Below are 2,312 nucleotides of genomic sequence, written 5' to 3'. Positions count from 1 at the left end.
ATAAAAAAAAGTAAATCACTTTTAAAACCACAAAATTACACATTACCAAAAGGAAAATAGAGCAGCAAGAAGGAAAATGACTTGGATTTGAAAATAGGAAGGGGAGATGACTTAAATAGCAAGTTAGAATGAAAAAAAAACATAAATATAAGAAAAATATGTATTATATTATGAGTGTATCATTTACATGTTTAATTATTATTCACGAGTAATAAAAACAAATAGATAATAAATATCATTAAATCGTTGGTTTAGTGATGTAAGATCCTATTAAATTCATATGATCAAAGGTTCTATTCTTAGAACGACACTTGTCGAAACGATCAATCACGAGTACTGAAAATGATTAATTCTATACCAAAAAATGTAAGAAAAATTAAATAAATAGGAGTATAATTTAAACTTTTTTTGGTTGGAGTATAGTCTAAATATAAATAATGAATCAGAGGTTTGAAAAAAGGAAAGGGAATAATGGCGCCACGAAATTTGCGTTGATGTGATGAGAGGGAAGGAGAGGTGAGAACCTAAACAAACAAATTACCTCATTCCTATTCTCATTTCAGAGAGAATAACAATATCTATATCCAAACATTAACATTTCTCTCTTTCTCTATTATCTTCATTCTCATACATTTTTTGTCACAACAATAACAATGCCGTCTTCATCTTTTTCTCTTTTTCCATTTGCGGTTACGTTCCCTCTCTTCTTCGCGTTCATAGCAACTGCCGCTGATTCCTCCTCATGTAATAACCAAATACAAATGGTAATTCTACCCCAATATATATATATAAATAATGTATATTCATTACTAATTCGATATGAGAATGTTACGCCGGATGAGTAGATACTCTGGAATATATATAGGATTAGCAATGAATGTATCAGAGAGAATTGTCGGGTAACATCTATTATTGAAAAGATGGTAGAATCTTGCCTGCAGTTATTTAGAATGATTTGCAGACAAATATGATTTAACATTATGACGTCTTTTAATCTATATTGCCGATCAACTTGATGGGGATAAGGCCCGAATAGTGTTGTAATGAACTTTTTGGCCTGACTCGTTCTTGAATTTGGTCGAACTTTCTATTCAAAATGTCGTTATGGTGTCATAGTATGTTATAAGATAACGGAAGATAAAGTAAAACTAAATAAAACTAACTAAATTTTAGATAAGATATTGTTGTATTATGATAACTCGCTTCCGATACATCAAAATGATGATATTGAAATGATTGAATAATGTTGCAGATAAAGGTGCAGAATTGGATTGATGGCAAGGAAGGTGACTTGTATAATGGCATGACTGCAAAATTTGGTACTTCTTTGCCTGAGAAAGCTGATAAAACTCTTAGAGCTCCTGCTGTTCCTTCTAAACCTTTGGATTGTTGTGCTGCTTCAACTACCAAAGTACCATTCTCTCATTTTACACTTTAACTTCAATATGATTAGGTTTACCCACCCTTGCAATTTCAAATTAACCATTTATACTTCTTGATTCATACATATCATTTATATGAAACTTGATGAATTATTACAATTCTCTACCTTAACAAGGTGCTTATTCATGTTGGAAACTTTTCATTTTTATTTTGTATTAGTTATTATATTTATTTATATCAGTTAGTTTTGGGAATGAGATATGTTTTCTGAAGCAGAATGTTGTGTGTGCTTGTGGCTTCCCATTTTTCAGTTAACTGGATCAGTTGCTCTCTGTGTGCGTGGTACTTGTGACTTCACAACTAAAGCTTCATTTGCAGTGTCAGGAGGTGCCACTAGCGTCTTGATGATAAATGACTCAGAGGGTATGCTTTGGCACTTCGTACGTGATGTCTCCATTTTTGTTTAATTTGTAGGTGTTTGGCAATGTTAAGGTTGTTTGCCTTGTGGTCTGAAGGTCATGGGTTCAAACCCTGGAAACACTTTTTCATTTGCAAATGTAAACTATGTACATCTATGCTCCCCATATCCCACTAGGTGGAGCCACGTTCACTAGGTCTCCTTTTTGTAGCCGCTTGGCTGTGCCCGGCTTTCTTGGATGTCTATAAAGCTTTTCATGTTTATAATATACTTACAGAAAAAAGTTTGATGTTAAGGAATAAGCAGGTTAGCTTCAAGGAAAAATATTGCTGAAGTACAGGGTCCTGCCTTGTTTTTGTGTTAAATATGGAAGTGTTTAAGACCTGATCTAATGTCAGTGAAATATGCATACTATCATTAAACATCAAAGTTACCATAATACTTAGAAAAAGCAGTTCAAACAGAAAACAAACGAAATGAAATAAATAAATTTAAAAACAGAATGTTAAAT

At 32.5% G+C, this 2,312-nt stretch overlaps 1 protein-coding gene across 2 annotated transcripts in view; it reads left to right on the top strand.

The window, feature by feature from the left end:
- Window positions 480-2,312, top strand: part of LOC109346467 (signal peptide peptidase-like 5) — an 8,281-nt gene continuing 6,448 nt past the window's right edge. For both annotated transcript variants that reach the window (XR_002107523.1, XM_019586038.1), the window contains exons 1-3: window positions 480-764; window positions 1,253-1,411; window positions 1,695-1,806. Coding sequence is in view for 1 of the 2 variants with exons in the window: in XM_019586038.1 (XP_019441583.1) it covers window positions 654-764; window positions 1,253-1,411; window positions 1,695-1,806 (382 nt within the window). In the remaining variant the exon portion in view is untranslated. The remainder of the gene's footprint in view (window positions 765-1,252; window positions 1,412-1,694; window positions 1,807-2,312) is intronic.

Source organism: Lupinus angustifolius, chromosome LG04 (assembly GCF_001865875.1).
Source record: "Lupinus angustifolius cultivar Tanjil chromosome LG04, LupAngTanjil_v1.0, whole genome shotgun sequence".
Lineage (NCBI taxonomy): Eukaryota > Viridiplantae > Streptophyta > Magnoliopsida > Fabales > Fabaceae > Lupinus > Lupinus angustifolius.
The sequence above is the reverse complement of the archived record's forward strand: the minus strand, read 5'-3'. Positions and strand labels throughout refer to the sequence as shown.